The following is a 17,689-nucleotide window of genomic DNA, read 5'->3' as shown; positions in this document are numbered from 1 at the left end:
CCATCAATCCTCATTATTGTCTTATTTCCAAACCCCAGAAAACTTCTTTAATATCAAGTGACTCTGAAACACTCTGTGTAGTGGTGCTACAATACCACTTCAACAAAGTACGGATCAGAACTCAACAAGATTCATGGTACAGCCACTTTTATAAGATGTATGTGCATGTTCTGTGCATGTAAGCACAGAATAATATAGACTGGAGGGGACCATTGGAGGCCATCTGGTCTAATCTGTGAGGCTAAAGAATATATGGATATACAGTCAATTAAACGTTGATTTGTTTCTAAATATACAAATACAGTAACTTGGTTGCAGTGTCATGCACAGAAATGACAAAACCTCACTACCTATTCACATAAACTGTCAAAAGTTACACCAAGTCAGGATGAAAACTGGAAACACTGATTGTCACCTGTGCTTTGCTACCATCTACCTATTTTTCCCCCACCATTTGGCTTGCTTTATGCTTTTTCAAATGTAGCTGTCTCCATTTAGTATTCTGGGATGGAGCCTGAACAAAAGCATGTGCTTACTCTAATGCAATCTTTATTAAGCAGGGCAAAATATATACATCCAAAGGTAAATAAAGGCAAAGGGAAACAATTCACTTTCCAACCTTTTGTGATTTAGGTCTGGAAAAGCAAAAAAAAAATAATAAGAAGATAAATTTTACACTGTAGGAAAGCAAACAAAAATTTTATTTGTCACACATTTCTTCCACTTTTTATTATTTAGGTGGGGAATCAAAACAAACAAACAAAAATAATCTGCCACACTGTACCTTATAATTCAGTAACATGTATGAGGTCTTTGTTATATGAAAATTTCATATATTGTAGCTGTATTGATTATTCAAATCTAATGTAAAAATGCCTTCTTGTTTATTGTTGACAAGTACTTAAGGTTGGATTTTTTTTGTAATACAGAAATTAGTTGCACAATCATAGAAATTGTTGAAAAATGTGACATGTTGTCGACTCCAAGTATTGTTACAAATGTCAATAGACAGGCCCTTATAACTTTTACTCTTGTCTTAGAATATAAATCTGAAAAACACATTGAGTTATGTAGTCATTCTGTCCGATTCTTCATCTTTTATATATCAAAAACAATAACCTTCAGATTTGGAGGAAAATCCCCATTAAAGCATCAACAAATATAGGTGCTTTCTCAAAATTTATTAAATTATTTGTTAGTAAAGATATTCGTGTAAATTTTAATGATTTTTTTTATACTGACTTTCCAACATAAAATGACTAATGAAAGGAAAGTTATAACCTGTTTTGTTGACCAAGAGCAAAGACTTCATATTGTAAGTTTATAACTGCAGAAGGGGAAGCTAAGTAACCCTGAAAGAATGGTCTTTAAATGGTGAAAATGCATCTTCATGCCAGTTTTTCAGATTAATTCTTTTTGTCTTGATATGAAGCCATAAACATAAAGCTTACATTAATAAAATAAATATTAATAGATTAAAAAGTTACACATATAGTAAGATAAGTCTATGGAATAGAAAAAAGCCATGTATCTGGTTGCCAGGTGAACTTAATTCTAACTCCTTATGCCTCCAGCCTGCATACAAAATGAGGAAAAGAACCTGCAATGAGAGAATTATTCTGGGAAGGGGAACCAGCAAAGCCTGTGCACCTTATTGCCCCATTCAGTGTCACCAAACTTCCTGTCACATTCCCTATAATATCATGATCCCTCCCACAGTACCTTCAGATAGCTAACATACCTAATCACAGGCTGGAGATGAGGTGGATGGTGCTGTAGCTAGTTCCCACACTACACGTGTGACTAGCCAGAATACTATCCAGCAAACACAATGATTTGACAACTAATCAAGGATTCAAACTAACTAAACTAACAACTAACTAAGGTTTTTTATTTTTTAAAAAAGGGGGGGGGGGGGGGGGGGGGTAAGGGGAGGAAGGAAAGGGGGAGAGAGAGCTGGTAATCAATCCACCATCAAGAAATAGAACTTTCAGTAAAGGTAGTTACTTGAGCCTTCCCTTGCTCTCATTTCATGTACACTGTAGCTATTTAAACTCATTTCAAGTGATAATTTGAAAAAGATCCAAGATCTGCAGTATACCAGGTAAAATAAAGTATCTGTAAGTGCTCTTTAATACCAACAAATGCAAATCAAAGAAGACAAAGAGTGATTTTATAAATTAATAAAACATAAACATACTTAACAAAGACAAGGTTTAGTTCTATTATCAGATCTGTCAGAAATCTTGGGCATCTCATAGGAAGCAAACCATTTCTCATTCTTAATGAACCAGGAGAGAAAACACAAGATTAGTGAAGAGTTAATTCCCTCCAAAATAAGAATGGCATATATGTTCAAAGTGATTAACAATACTGGTCCAGTACCTGAAGACACACTGTCATCCTCAAAAATCTCAGTGTCTTTAAAATTCAAAGTGAAGGATCTGAAGGCAAATTTATATCTGTAAGGAACCTTCTTGCCCAACACATACTTAATCAAATACCAAAATGCACTATTGAAAACCTAAAATCAAAAAGAAGAAAAACATTTATCAGAGAATTATTCATTTTTAAAAGCTGATCTATATAGCTTCTCATTAAAGTTGCAAAAACTGTTTCTTTTTCATTACATGTTTAACTTCCGCTCATACAGTAACTGAAAATTAGTCCTCACTTGTGGGACTACAGTGCTTCATGACAGCAATCAAGAGCAAACCTGTTTCATACCTGACTTTTTAAGTACAGGACAGAATGTAAAGCATGTTTTTATCATCCCAAAATAGTTTATCGTTTTATGTAAAGTGAGCTGATTGCCTCAGACCAGAGGATGTCAGAACACACAATTGCTGTCATAATAGATGGCATTCTTATTATAAGTTTTAGAACAGAGACAAACTGAATGGGCATACTTGAATTAATCGATGGTGCCACTATCAAAAGTAAGAATATACTGATGGATGAAAGGGGAAAATTTGCTGTCTTATTTATAGGACTAAAGTGATATTTTTATTCTCAACACCCTGATGCTGTTTAACAAGCAGAAATCCAGTCCCTTTTTCCATCCCTAGCTAGATTAGAAAATTTTAAGTGTATTTTTCAGAGCTTGTCTCTCAATTTGAATTAAAGAACAGAGCAATAACTCAATGGAAAAAATATTTATCTGATTATTTTTCTCTTTCATTGTCCTTATTTCCAAATTGTTCTGCTTTCTGGAAACATTTTATCTCCAGTTATGTATAGTAATGTTAATAAAAACTTCTTTTGAAAAAATTAACACTGGCAAAGAGAGAAACTACTTTAATACGTGTTTATATTCAGAATCATTTTTCATTGTTTACATTAAAGATTGATTATTTCCATATTTTCATTCATGAATCACTGTTGGCTAATTCAGTGCCTCTCATTTATTTTATGTTTTGTTGTTGTTTCTTTTTCTTATTCCTTTACAAATATATACACTGCTTTTGTGAGGGGAGAAGAGAGATGCCTCCTGAATCGTTCTTCAAGTCCCTAAGTTTTACACATTTCATAGTAGTAAATAGTAAATACATTTAAAATTTGTATTTTCTATTTCAGAGAGGACTTTTTGGACTTGGGAGAGAGTCCAGTGCAATGCATTGTCCAAATGCAAGTTCAAATGCAGAGAGTCTATGTTAGAGGTGGCATGAAAATTGGCTCTTTCATAAGAGATGCACCTGGAACTGTTTATAGTTCTCCTGTTTTGCTGATTTTGAGCCTGGTATCAAGCCTTTACATCAAAAAAAAAAAAAAAAAAAAAAAAAAAGAGTTGTTTATTGTTTTAATATCATCAATTTTAAGAATATAGTGCCCTTTCTTCTATTCAGTTTTCTAAAATAAACGATCTAAACTGTGTGAACTTTCCAGTACTTTGATGATTAGCATACCTTCTTATATCACGTTTTTGTTGCACTTTCTTCATAATATTGAAAAGTTACAGTACAGAGGTCTACACAAAAAGTGTAACTTTTTTATCATGTATACAAAGACCACTGAATTCATCACATACACACAGCATAAAAGTGAAATAAGAATGTGGCAGTTTCAAAACAACACAAAATAAACTTGGAAATACCATGCCTGAAACAAAAATTCATTATTGTCTACAGTAACATATGCTGTATCAATGTTTTCCTGTACCACCAACATTAGACACAGAAAGGAACCATGCTGGATTTTTTTTTTTTTCCATTTCAGGTGGTGTTTTTTAAATCTAAACTTAAGTCATAAAATTAAATTGCTGATATTTCGTACCCCTAAGAGTGCCTAATGAAACTGACAAAACGGGAGGCTAAAATTTAGAGCACATAGCACACATATTAAAATGTGTTCATATTAAGAGAAGATAATTATGGTACACCATTGCAAGTTTCTATGCATTCACTTAATAATGAATGCCACATTTCAAACTAAGGTAATGTCCTTTTTAAACATATAATTATTGGTTTGAAGTAGACAACAATGTTAAGCCATTATCTGACTTCTGTAGCCTTTAGACACATCTTCATTAAAATTGTTTGTTCACCTTGAAGTGTTCTTCAGCCATTCCAGTACCATGGAGGCCAGGAGGACAGTGAGCTAGCTTCAACTCCTTCAAGGCTTCAGAAAGTTCAGGCTTATTGCTGAAATTATTTATCACATTACCTATAGCTTTCAGAATAGCTGTAGCTTGTTCTATAAATCTGAAGCTCTCCTGGGGAAAGAGCAGAAAATCAACCATTGTTAGCAAGATTGTTCTAAGATTTTCTTTTGTTTCATTTGTAGGCTGTGATAGTATACAAAGACTTTTTTTCTGTGTTGAAGTATTAAAATTTTTTTAAATCAACTGATTGTTATTAATTTTATAAACCATTAAATCAATTATGTATTAAAAATTTAAATTTAATCAAAATTCAAAACATGCAAAATTTCACTGAGTTTAGCTATTGAAATGCAAATATTATAACAGGTAGCATAATGCATATCTATTATGGATTTTATTTTTCCTATATCTTTAGTTCTAGAAAATTTATTCAAAAATAAGAGGCACATATAAACTTTCTATTGCAGTGTTAAGATGACTGCTGTCATCTGAAATGCACAGCATCTTTTCTATTATAAAAGGGTACAGATGAGTATTTGTGTCTTCCTAAAATAGTCCAAATATATGCTGCCTAAGCCATCATTAATCTTCATCAAGATTTCTGTGCAAATATGTGGACACTCTCCTTCTAATGATACTCTGAAGTAAAGGGAATAGTTTAGCCAAAAGTCATTTTTTAATGCCGCAGCTTCTCACACTTAAACTTTGCTACAATAAGCATTGCAAATTTACCTAACTTGTTTTAACATCTAATTATTAGGACCCTGATTCACAGAATCACAGAATGGTTGAGGTTGAGGACCTCCAGAGATCATCTAGTCCAACAACACCCCTGCTCAAGCAGGGTCTCACCTAGAGCATGTTACACAGGATTGCATCCAGGCGAATTCTGAATATCTCCAAAGGAAACCTTACAAACTCTCTGGGCAGCCTGTTCCAGTACTCTGTCACGCAAACTGTAAATAAGTTCTTCCTCATATGGCAATAAAACCTCCTGTGGTTCAGTTTATACCCATTATCCCTTGTCCTATCACTGGTCACCACTGGGAAGAGTTCAGCCCCATCCTCTTTACATTGTCCCGTCAGCTATTTATAGAGGTCGATATGTTCCCCTCTCAGTCTCCTCTTCTTTAGGCTAAGTAGGCCCAACTTGCTTAGGCTTTCCTCGTAAGACAGATGTTCCAATCCCTTAATCATCTTTGTGGCTCTATGCTGGTCCCTCTCTAGAAGTTTTATGTCCGTCTTGTACTGGGATGCTCAAAACTGCACACAATACTCCAGGTGTGGCTTCACCAGGGCAAAGTAGAGGGGGAGGATCATCTCTCTCGACCTGATATCCACAGTCCTCCTGATGCAGGCTAGGATCGCATTGGCCTTCTTGGCCACAAGGGCATACTGCTGGCTCATGGTTAACTTGCTGTCCACCACAACCCTCATGTCCCTTACTGCAGAGTTGCTCTCCAGCAGGTCAGCCCTCAACCTGTACTGGTGCCTGGGGCTGTTCCTCCCCAGGTGCAGCACCTTGCACTTGCCCTTGTAGAACCTCATGAGGTTCCTCTCCACCCAACTCTCTCTCAAGCCTGTCCAGGTCCCTCTGAATGGCCGCACAGGCTTCTGATATGTCAGCCACTCCGCCAAGCTTTGTATAATCAGCAAATTTGCTGAGGGTGCACTCTGTCCCTTCATCCAGGTCACTGATAAGTTGAATAGCACTGGACCCAGTAGTGACCCCTGGGGGACACCACTAGCCACAGGCCTCCAACTAGGCTCAGCACCATTGAGCACAAACCCTGAGCTCTGCCATCCAGCCAGTTCTCAATCCACCCCACTGTCCACTCATGGATCCCACACTTCCAGAGCTTGGCCAGGAGGATCTACATTGCTATATAAATTTGTTGTTATACTCATCTTTTAATTTTATTTCACTGCACAATTGAGCTCTAGAAGTTACACTCCCTCCCCATCTGTCCATGCCAAATATTTGGGCATAGCGCTTGCCAAAGAAATCTTGAAAATACAAATGTCAGTGATATCTGTCTGGAATGTATGCAACAAAGACCAAAAGCTGTAATAATTACTCTCTGTGGCCTCTTATCTCAGTAATGAGTAATATGTGACAAAACAAATGGGACAAAACAAATTTTATTGATGCGACAAATTATTTTTACTAGACAGGTACGTTTGAATATGGAATGATACTCGTACATGTATTTTACCACTTGCCTCCAACAGAGAACTTATACACAACCTCTGATATATGTATGTCAGCTAGAGTATTTTGAGTATTCCATTCCACACTGCTGTTCGATGTGAACTACTGTCCTATCTGATGCTTGCTTCCACATTTATACCAGACAGCTGTTGCAAAATCCAACTCAGTACTTGTTATAAAACATATTTCTTATATCTTTTCATCCATTTCATACTGAATCACTGAATCACAGAATCACAGAATTTCTAGGTTGGAGGAGACCTCAAAATTATCCAGTCCAACCTCTGACCTAACGCTAACAGTCCCCACTAAACCATATCCCTAAGCTCTACATCTAAACGTCTTTTAAAGACTTCCAGGGATGGTGACTCCACCACTTCCCTGGGCAGCCTGTTCCAATGTCTAACAACCATTTTGGTAAAGAAGTTCTTCCTAACATCTAACCTAAAACTCCCCTGGCTCAACTTAAGCCCATTCCCCCTTGTCCTGTCACCAGGCACAACCTGGCCACCCCCACAACAGGCCAACCCCCACCTCTCTACAGCCTCCTTTAAGGTACCTGTAAAGAGCAATAAGGTCACCCCTGAGCCTCCTTTTCTCCAGGCTGAACAAGCCCAGCTCCCTCAGCCGCTCCTCGTAGGACTTGTTCTCCAGACCCCTCACCAGCTTCGTCGCCCTTCTCTGGACCCGCTCAAGCACCTCGATGTCCTTCTTGTAGCGAGGGGCCCAAAACTGAACACAGTACTCGAGGTGCGGCCTCACCAGAGCAGAGTACAGGAGGACGATCACCTCCCTAGCCCTGCTGGCTACACTGTTTCTGATACAAGCCAGGATGCTGTTGGCCTTCTTGGCCACCTGAGCACACTGCTGGCTCATATTCAGCCGACTATCCACCATCACTCCCAGGTCCTTCTCTGCCTGGCAGCTCTCCAAACATTCCTCTCCCAGCCTGTAGCTCTGCTTGGGGTTATTGCGCCCCAGGTGCAGGACCCGGCACTTGGCCTTGTTGAACTTCATGCAGTTGACCTCAGCCCATCGGTGCAGCCTATCCAGATCCTCCTGCAGAGCTTTCCTACCCTCGAGCAGATCAACACACGTGCATAGCTTGGTGTCATCTGCAAACTTACTGAGGGTGCACTCAATGCCCTCGTCCAGATCATTGATGAAGATATTAAAGAGGACCGGCCCCAGCACCGAGAGGACTGGCCCCAGCACCAAGAAACATAATAACAAAATGAAGATCCAACAGTACTTCACTTTAAAACTAAATAACAGTCAGAAACAGCTTTAGCATGATGTTTGACTGGTTCTTGCTATGCATACCTTTTCTAGACTTGGAATCACAGCATCCTCTTCTCCAAAAACACATGGCACCATGCTACAGAGATGAATATGGTACCCTATGGGAGAACTTACTGTGAATAGCAGTATGTGTCGCCTACATTAAAGAAAAAGAAAAAAAAAAGTTTTGTTTTAAAGTCATAGTAAATCTTACATTTTTCCTTTCATACAAACATTTGGCAAAAATGAAATCCTTTCCTAATTTTTTCTAGTTCTTCAAATCCTGTATTTCTAATTTATTACTTTGCAACAACTTCCAGGTATAGGCTGTAGGTAAAATAAGAAAAGTCACTATTTTGTTTGTTTATTAATTAGATTTTACTCCTGTTTCTATATCAAAATACATGATTTCAATATTTATTCAATATGAATAAATTCAATATTTATTCAAGATAAATGTTCTGGTCATAAAAATAACTTAGACCATAATTTCCATGTTTGCAACAGTAAAAAACAGAAAAAAATAACAGATGTTTGGTAGATAAACTTTTCAGATTGGTGTCTTTGTGTAGCAACTGTGGGCCAAACCATCCAACCATTATCTACTCAGGTGGCAAAACACAAAAATTCAGTATGTTATTGGCTTATGCCTATCTCATTCTTGTGTAGCTCACGACAGTTTCCAATCACAAGTCAAAATATTTCCAACTATGGTTATACAACACTGGGGTCTCAAGCTCCTCTCTCCAGTGAGTAGTTTCCTACAGTCCCTCTGAAATACGTGAGAAATCTACTGCCATTAAATAGCGAAGTTTCATGGTCTTATATCATTGTCAGAATGGCATTTAGCTCAGTAGGCTTGTAAAAGCTGCAACTTTGTTTTAAACAGAGATATAGCAGTGAGAATAAAAAAGGAGAGTTATATTGCTAACCACGTCCCAAAGATTTTATTAAATTGTGTCTTGTTTGGAGTGAAATGTGAGGTGCCCCCTGGCAACCAAGAGGCAGAGGGAAGAATCTGCCTTCCAGGCTGAGCAAGTCATTTTTCATTAGGAGTGAAATGGGGGAGTGGTCAGTAAGCCCATTTCTTTCCCACACCTGCTGTAAATTAAGGTTTACTGAAAGCCTGAATAGAGGAGAGAGAATCAAAAGTGGGATGATTAACTTTTAGAATTGCCTGTATCTCTAGTAACTTTGAAGTTTGCAGGTGCAAGAAGAAGAACTTATTTTGGCTTCATTAGAGGACAGGGGTATGCAAATTTGGAAACTACGCCTAGGAAATGCGCGTGCCAAAGAACTAACCTACAATCAGAATAGTACATGTATCTTTTCTATATTAATCCACATCCAGACAATTAGCAGGCTCTATTAAATATCTAATTTTAATATCAACATGCTAGCATTGTGTGTTTTTTTCTCTGTGCTTATTTATTTATTTGTTTTTGTTGTTTTAAGGGATTTAAAATATATGACACATATTTGATATATACTCAATCAATGCTCTAAAGTACGTTTTGTTGTACTCTAAGTATGTAGCATGATACTGATTTATATTTTAAGAAAGATAAACTATCTTAAGAGTGCAGGAAAAAAAAGCAAGCTGAAAGTTCAGATCATTACTTTCCAAATACATTTTGTGTCATCTTTTTGATGTGTTTTTGGTGTGTCTCTATTTTTGGAAATGAAAAAGGCCTCAATGAATTAGTCAGCAACCTCCTGCTTAGGGCAAGATACAGTGATGTCATCTTTCACTGCAAAGATTTTCAGAAACTAACAAATATCAAAGGCTTTTGCCTTTCGTCTATTTATTTTAATAATCAGGCAATGCTTTATACTACATATATGGAATTACATACAAAGATAAATAAATTACATTAAGCAGTAGTAATACAGTTTTGAAATAACTTTAGAATGTGAGGTAAGCTATGCAAGGCTTCTTGGATGCCCTCAGAATTTCTCCTTTCATGGTTCATAAATCCTATTTCTATGAACCTTCTGCATTATTCTTTCACAGTTCCACTAAAAATCCTAATTTTTTTTTTTTTTTTTTTTTGGCATTTTGATAAATATCTCAAAATCATTCTAGTTAGAAATAATGTTAAGTAAAAATTGTATTCTAGTTCAAAATATTTTTGTATTCAAACATATAAACTAATAAACAGGATTTGTCTTGCTAAGTACTATTAAACAAGAGCAAAAAGTTCAAAATCTTTATAAGGGCTTGGTTAATTATTTTAAATTCCTAGTAATTTTGCAGTCTTACCAAATCTTAGCTATCAAACAGTTTGATATTTCAAAAACTTACATTTTAGGAAATAAAACCTTAGTTACTATGTAAAGTAAAAAATCGTCTCAATCTCTAGGCACAAAGAAGCCTTCAGAAATGAAGGCTCATACATACCCAACAGGAAGATTTAACACAGTAGCTTTAGTTGCATATGTATGCATCTTCAGAACAAGCTCCCCAGGAGCTGCACATTTCCAAGAGAAATGTTTAACCATCAGTGTTGCCTTTGAAGTACTAGGAGCCTCTTTTTTAGTAGCTATGATAAGAGAGAAAACCAAACAGAAATACCAAAAACCAACCAAACAAAACACAATTAAGGGGAAGGCATAACAGTTAAAATTAATACAAATACATTTATGTGAATATAAATGACTGTGACCTTACAGTCATTGAGATCTGTATATAGGTTTTGATAATGAACAGAAACGATGTAGTCATTAAAAATATTCAGGTGATAAAGAATATGGCTAATTTGTACTGTTTACTAGAAAACCATGGCTAAAACAAGGCATTGAAAGAATGTGTAAATTTGATATCTTCCAAGTCACTTAAAGATGCTCTAAAACTTCTTAAAAGTTTTAGAATGCATAATCTGTTATCTTGCAAAGGAAGTGAACACACATAGCTTATATTCCTACTATAGCTTAGTTATTTTAACAGGTTGATTAGGTTTTGGCATTGTTTTTGTTGTTGTTGTTTTGTTCTGGTTTTAAGATTTCTTTTGGTTATAGCTGCTGTACTCCTGAAGCACTAAAATTATGTTTATACCTGATGTTCAAATGTCTTTTTAACTTAAGCTGATCGTCATAATATTCATTAGCTTTACTATATGCTATTCTATGATTCCCATAGAATTCAAGCAATTTTTATTTAAACCATCCAAACTTTTGGATTTTGAAATAATCCACCTTTAAATGAGCTTACTGTGCATTGGTTTAAAAATCAGTTCAAAAATAATCTCGTCATATTACTAACTTTACTGCATTTTTATCAGCTAAGGCATAAAGTGGCTTTCAAGAATGAAAATTACTTAGATTTAAAAAAAAAAAAAAAAAAAGAAAAAGAAACACAAGGAAATCCATATCAGAAAGATATTGATGAAAAGTATGCATCAAAACATAATATACAGTAAAGGGATCCTTTCAAGAAAATATTCATTTTCAACATGAAGTAACAAGAAAACATTCCTTGGACTTTTAGTGTATTACCAAGAATCAACTTTACTATTTAATGCTAACCTATGTCAAAATACTCCATGACTAAGCTCAACTTCATAAACATATTAAACATTAACATACACTTTTCTGCATTGGCCTTACCTCCAATGTCCCAGCGTACTAATGCAGAGAAACTAACCAGTATTTCAATGGGATTCAGACTGTCCACAAGTAAATAATAGAGGACTCGATCATCAGTAGACTGTATAGAAAAAAGACATTTTCTTATCTTTCATTTTTTACTATCTTTCATTTTTATTGAATATGGCCTGCTCAGACTTATAAAAAGCATTAGATTTTGGATATTATGATCATAGATACGGTATGAAAACAAAATTAATCGTCCTTATGTCCTCCAAACAGCAGACATCATTCGAGCCCAGAGCCTCATGCTGCATGTATGAATGATATTGTTCAGGTAGGAGATAAAAGAAAATGTAAAAGCTTCTTGAATGAGAATTCATCTACTTTTACATGATTTTCTTTACATGTAGTACTTCAGTAGTTCCCTGTGACAAACAGCATTTAACAGAAGAAAAAAATGTTTGCTTTGTGTTGCAACTTCCTGACTCTAGTTAGATACAGTAAGCTTATAAGAAATAAGGGCTCTTTTAATTGGTAAACATAACTGATTCTGCCTCATTATGTATGGAGGCAGCATTTTGCATTCTCAACTTTAATACAAAATTCTTGTTCAAATATCAAAAACTGTAGAACGACTCTGCTGTTCCTTCCTAGATATTCTTCAAAATCTGAAGGTGAATAAGCTTCTTTGCTTCAGCACTCTTTTAATATGTCAGCTTTTTCCTGAAGACATATAAATAAGTTTTTGGTGTTTGCTCCTGGAATAAAATTCTGTTGGTTTTGTAGCATAATTTAAAGTGTTTTTTATAATGCTGATACAGAATTTGCCTAATAGTGTAAACACCTCATGCTTATCAATGTAAAAAATAGAATGATGTTATAGCAAAGGGTGATTAGATACGTTTTTAGCACACCACCACAGAAGGTTATATAGTCTGTATTTGATTACGGCTTGTGGAAGTATATTGTGTAATTTTTGATTAAAATTTGTTATGATTTGATTATAAATACAGAGAGGTGTAGAGGCACTACAATTATGAAGAACAATCTGTGTAGTTAACTTTCTCAGTACAGAATTTTACATTAAATTCATACCTGGAGTTTATATTTAACAAATTACTATGTAATTACACTACAGTTACAGCATGCAACTAGAGCTGGAACAGGATATTCAGACATGTTGAATAACATTCTGATAATATGAACTAATGGCAGGTTTAAAAGCCATCATTATTTCAGTGTAACGGAGGGTTAGTTCCACATCAGAACTTGATCATAGAACTTGGTATGTAAAGAGAAAATGGAGGGCTAATCTAACAGACCCCTGATTTGGGTACTAGAGGTGACAGATGAAGATGAATGAGAACTGAAGAGGAGATTCTGAAGCTGAATCATTATTGAAATTAATTTAGAAAAGTCTCTAAATAGCTACGAGGCAGACTTCTTTCAAGATAAAGGACGGACATAGATGTGTTTCACTCTAAAATATACTCTCACCACCAACTTTTATGATTTACTTATTCAATATGTCTTGAATTATTCTGCAATGGCAATCCACAACATTTTTTTCTCCTTGTCTTAAACACAACGAAATACTTCTGGGTATTTTCTAGCAAACATCATCATTATATTGACTATAATAATCCTAAGGTGTTATTATTTTTTCAGTAATAGCAGTTCTATGTGGTGTACCAATGAAATTTAGAAAATATATACTATTGAATTATGTAAAGTTTTCACAAAAATTTTTAAAAGTACGTACAAACTCAATATAGTCATATACCTTAAACTCTGTCTTCTGGTAATTGTAAGTATATGTGTGTGGCTTATGGAAAACATACAGGTTCCTAGGAAGAAAACAATACAAAACAAAAAGTGGGAAAATAATCTTAGCATAAATGACATATTTCAGGTAAATGTCTTTTTCATTGCATAAGATACTAATTTTACTTAGTAAATGCATTATAATCTTCCATAAATCACAGCTATTTCTCATAAATGATTCAGTATTTTTTGCTTCATAAAAGGACAGTACAATTCATCTCTGGAGAAAGCAGCTGATAATAATTTATACTTTTGCTGTACTTATAAAGTGCAGTCCACTGGAGGTCAAACCACTAATTTGTCCTATTAATCTGTAATCTATGAATTGTAATAAACTAATAATTTCCATGCCTAATAATTACTGTAATGAAGTTTTCTATGAAGCATTTCACGGTAAGGTAGAACTCTTTTGTAAAGTTTATTAATACCTCTTTCAATTACCTGGTGACTACTTACTTTCAGAAACTTTATCATAATTCCTGATAAAAAAAATAAAATAAAATAATACATATATATATTCTGATCTTGATTTAACCAAGGACAATATTTTGGCTTCAGTGTTAATTTAGGATGGATGACATTGAATGTGAAGTCCAATGTCTTATATAAAATAAATGTTTTGATTACTCAGATATTTTATTCATGATTTATTACTGAAATATCAATTCCTACAATGACCAGAGTTTTTCTGATTTCCCAAAGGTGATACAAACTCTGAAAATTCATCTTGTTTTGATGGTGTGGGAAATATAGACTAGTCAGATAAGGAAATGCTTTCAACAGAACTGACTGGTAAAAATTAAAATGATATGCACCTAAATTCTTCGAGTGATAAATTCTTCAAAAGTGAAGAATAAGTTAACTCATATGCACTTAGGACAGGAATGTAAGAAACTGACAAATGCTTGGTATTTCTTAATATTGCTGTAGTCTACAAAATGTCAACACTATTTTAACATTTGGCTAACAAGTTTAAGAATCCATATTTTACACTCTATGTCACACTGTTGGAAGGACTTCGAATTAAAAGAAAAAGTCTTTGCTTCCCCCCCCCTACCCCCCCCCCCCCCCGAAAGCTGTATCTCTCTGAGCCTGGGGTCCCTAAAATGAGTCAGACAAGCCTTAACAAGCTAGTTCCTGCAGTGCTGCTGGTATAAAAGTTATACCTTCTCCCTTATATACTCCCCCTGCATGTCTTATCTGCTCAAGAAAAACATTAATTTATGAAAATAAAAGCTTCACACAAAAAAATCCCAATTACAAACTAAAACGAAAAAAAAATAAAAAAAAGAAGCGAGAGTTTTCTCTGAGAAAATTACTCCCGTCAGCAATGTGAGGTTGTCCAAAGGAGCTGTATTTTTCCAGGCTCCTTAAATACAGAGAACTGAAGTTAAAGGGATACGCCAGAAGGGAAGATGGGGACTGGAAGGTGGGGACCAAGAGAAGGTAGAAATGAAAAATGACAGCAAGAACAGCATGCAAGCAACGTGACAATTACAAATAGCAGAATGATTTTAAAGGACATCAGAAAAGGGTGTTTAATTTTAATATACAGATCAGGTTTGAAATATATATAAATACTAAGTAAACTACACAATTTTGAAAAGAAGAAATTTTAAAATTGGTGGGAGAATACAAAGTTTCTTTTCTGGAGTAAGTTCTGAAGTAGTGGGGAAAAAAAAAATCTTACCTAAGGGCTGATGTGCAACATAAATGTTGCACTTGTCTTGATCCCTCTTGTCTATGCTTTATATGCTACACATGCATAATGCCAAGTGCTAAGTGTGAGTAAAAATGTGACATTTAGAATTTTTTCTCTTTCAAATACGGAAGATTTCAACAACTTTTATTGCTTTAGAATTGTAACGTTCACAGACTGAGGCCAACCAGTGGCTGACGTGTCAGATTAGAGCATCCGAATTGCTTTGTGCTCCATGACCTACCATGTTCTACCCACATTACATACAGTGTGTAATACACTTCATGAAGCTGATGGCTGTGTTCTCTGCAGTACTCTGGAGGGCACACCCAAGACAGCCTGGGGTTGCACCTTCAGATTCACTGCCAATAGAGACAGTAAATCTGGTCTGAAGTCTTGGGACTACCCTAAAAGGAAGGATAGTTATACAAAAAAGATCTGTTGAGAATAAATAGGTTTTATATAGTCACATTTCACATTTTATCATTATTATACCATACATTTTAAGGAGTACAACACAAAACCTCTGCTTCTTACTGGAAACAAACACAGAAGTCTTCAAAGCTAATCCAGGTTTCCTTGGAAACAGAAGTAATTTCTGACTTGATTTCTTCCTTTGATTTATCCTCTGTCTGGCTGTTCATATCAGTATCAGCTGTTTCTGACATTTGTTTTGCATCAGAACTAATATTTTCATGCAATTCTTCTGCAGAGATAAGAAGACACACAGATTCAATACACTAATAACATATACATCAAAGTAAAATTATATTTATTTTGAAAAATTATCCTGAAATTATTAGGGTATTTTCCATACATCTTAAGAGTTTAAAATAAAATAAGATAAAATAAATAAAGTAAAATAAAATAAAATAAAATAAAATAAAATAAAATAAAATAAAATACAAAGTTCAAAAGATGACTGAAACAATTCTGTATAGGTTCTTGTTGCCTCCATCTGAAATGAGCATGTAAGAAATATATAACAATTTGTCCAAAGCTTCTGTTCAGTGCAAAGCTGGTGTGGCAGTATGACATATTTTTTTTATAACCCCCAGAAGACAAAAAATATATGAGAGTGAGGACATAAAGACCTAGTTTTGCTGCTGGTACTTAGGTAGTACTCCTTTGATACTACACACACAAGTCTGTCTAACTACTTGTTAACAGAAGTTAATTTGAACAATATTACCTTTGTTTTCTTGTAGAAAAATCTGAACTATTGTCATATGTATACCAAAATATTAACACAGAATTGTCATGTAGAAACATTTTGTAATCATTTAATAACATTTTAATTTGCATTGAAAGATCACCTTTCTCTGCCTTTACTCTGTGAGATTCATCTGAATTGTTGTAGGACGTTTAGTCTTCTCCAAAAAGAAGTATTGAGGAGAGCTCAGAATAGCTGAGATTAATAGAAGAGTTCAAACATTAACAGCTATTAAATCAGAATGTTTCCTAAGGAAAAACATGAGGTAATATCCAAACAGGTTTTTACAAATCAGAAAGGTGATTAGAAAAATGCATAATTTATATTTAAATATGCTTTGTAATATTTCATGATCAGTGAAACATATAGCGATCTGCTGAATAATGAGTTTACCAGATATAAATGGCTCTAAATTATTTTTGCAACTATTTTTCAAGAATGAAAAGTAGTGTAATGTAAGGAGATGTCAGAAGATAAGATTTCTGACGAGTGACCGAGGGGCTTGAGATTTAGTCTTGAGAAGTGGAGGTTGAGGGCAGACCTCATTGTTCTCTTTGACTATCTGAAAGGAGGATGCATTGAGGAGGGTGTCAGTCTCTTTTCTCAGGTGACAAGTGATAGGATACAAGGAAACAGCCTCAAGTTGTGCCAGGGGGGATTCAGATTGGATATTAGGAAGAGTTTCTTCCCAGAGAGGGTGGTGAAGCATTAAAACAGGCTACCCATGGAAGCAGTGGAGTCCCCATTCCTGAAGGTATTTAAGAGATGTGGGAACATGACACTAAGGGACATGGTTTAGTGATGGGACTTAGTAGGTCAGCTTGATGGTTGGACTTGATGATATTAGAGGCCTTTTCCAACCTAGATGATTCTATGATTCTTTGAAATGTGCCAAAGACCTTTTTCTCTCCCTTACCATATGGAAAAACTTCTTGAAAGCTGTGAAACCTAGGCTTTTTCTTAGATATAAGTTAATACAGCTTTCAGGCCTCTAGTGAAATAATCACAGTGGCTTACAAATCTGCCTATCACAAAAAGGGGCACCAGAGATGAACTATGCCTTATGCCATTGCCATCTGCCATTACCATCATGCTATATGCCATTGCCAATGGCCTTATGCCATTGCCATCTTCCTACAGCTCGATGTTTCTCTTCATTTTGAACACCAGTGCTAGAATACTATCAATAGACTGTGTTCAGAATCTATTGGGTCAATAGATCTCTGATGGCTTCGAACAGAAGATAATGTTCCACCTTATTTAAAAGTCAAT

General features: G+C 35.2%; 1 protein-coding gene across 1 annotated transcript in view; it reads right to left on the bottom strand.

Moving 5' to 3' along the window:
• Positions 1-17,689, bottom strand: part of ADGB (androglobin) — a gene marked incomplete at both ends in the record, with an annotated part of 117,754 nt that overhangs the window by 41,114 nt on the left and 58,951 nt on the right. Inside the window, 7 exons of the mRNA XM_082756165.1 lie at positions 2,386-2,524; positions 4,544-4,711; positions 8,136-8,250; positions 10,495-10,636; positions 11,700-11,799; positions 13,465-13,528; positions 15,742-15,910. Coding sequence (XP_082612291.1) covers positions 2,386-2,524; positions 4,544-4,711; positions 8,136-8,250; positions 10,495-10,636; positions 11,700-11,799; positions 13,465-13,528; positions 15,742-15,910 — 897 coding nt within the window. The remainder of the gene's footprint in view (positions 1-2,385; positions 2,525-4,543; positions 4,712-8,135; positions 8,251-10,494; positions 10,637-11,699; positions 11,800-13,464; positions 13,529-15,741; positions 15,911-17,689) is intronic.

Source organism: Aythya marila (genome assembly GCF_965140915.1).
Source record: "Aythya marila genome assembly, chromosome: 3".
Taxonomy (NCBI): domain Eukaryota; kingdom Metazoa; phylum Chordata; class Aves; order Anseriformes; family Anatidae; genus Aythya; species Aythya marila.
This window is presented reverse-complemented; position numbering and strand designations above follow the sequence as displayed.